The 288-nt window shown below is 48.6% G+C and overlaps 1 protein-coding gene across 1 annotated transcript in view; it reads right to left on the reverse strand.

Moving 5' to 3' along the window:
* The window catches only part of LOC119586243, a gene marked incomplete in the record, with an annotated part of 139,392 nt that overhangs the window by 19,040 nt on the left and 120,064 nt on the right, over positions 1-288 (reverse strand). The window contains 1 exon segment of the mRNA XM_037934947.1: positions 1-237. Coding sequence (XP_037790875.1) covers positions 1-237 — 237 coding nt within the window.

The raw sequence follows: 288 nt of genomic DNA on the forward strand, positions 1-288 counted from the left end.
GGGCCCATGAGGCACCTTCCTTCACAGTGCCGTGAATGTAAGGGAACTGCTGACACGTCTTGGTTGTATCCTGTGGCCTCCAGCCCAAAGCGACGTACGAGGTGCCTTTATTGACGAGCACGATCTCAATTTCTCCCTCTGTTCGCAGGACCTTCCAGTGCAGGGACAACTTATCACTAAGTTCCTTCTTGTTGTAGGTTCCCAAGTTGATCTGACCTCGGTTGGTGACCAGAGAAGCTGGGGAACACACAAAGTACCAAGTGAACAAAAATATATAGTTTTATAATC

The sequence above is a fragment of the Penaeus monodon genome, chromosome 21 (assembly GCF_015228065.2).
Source record: "Penaeus monodon isolate SGIC_2016 chromosome 21, NSTDA_Pmon_1, whole genome shotgun sequence".
Taxonomy (NCBI): Eukaryota; Metazoa; Arthropoda; class Malacostraca; order Decapoda; family Penaeidae; genus Penaeus; species Penaeus monodon.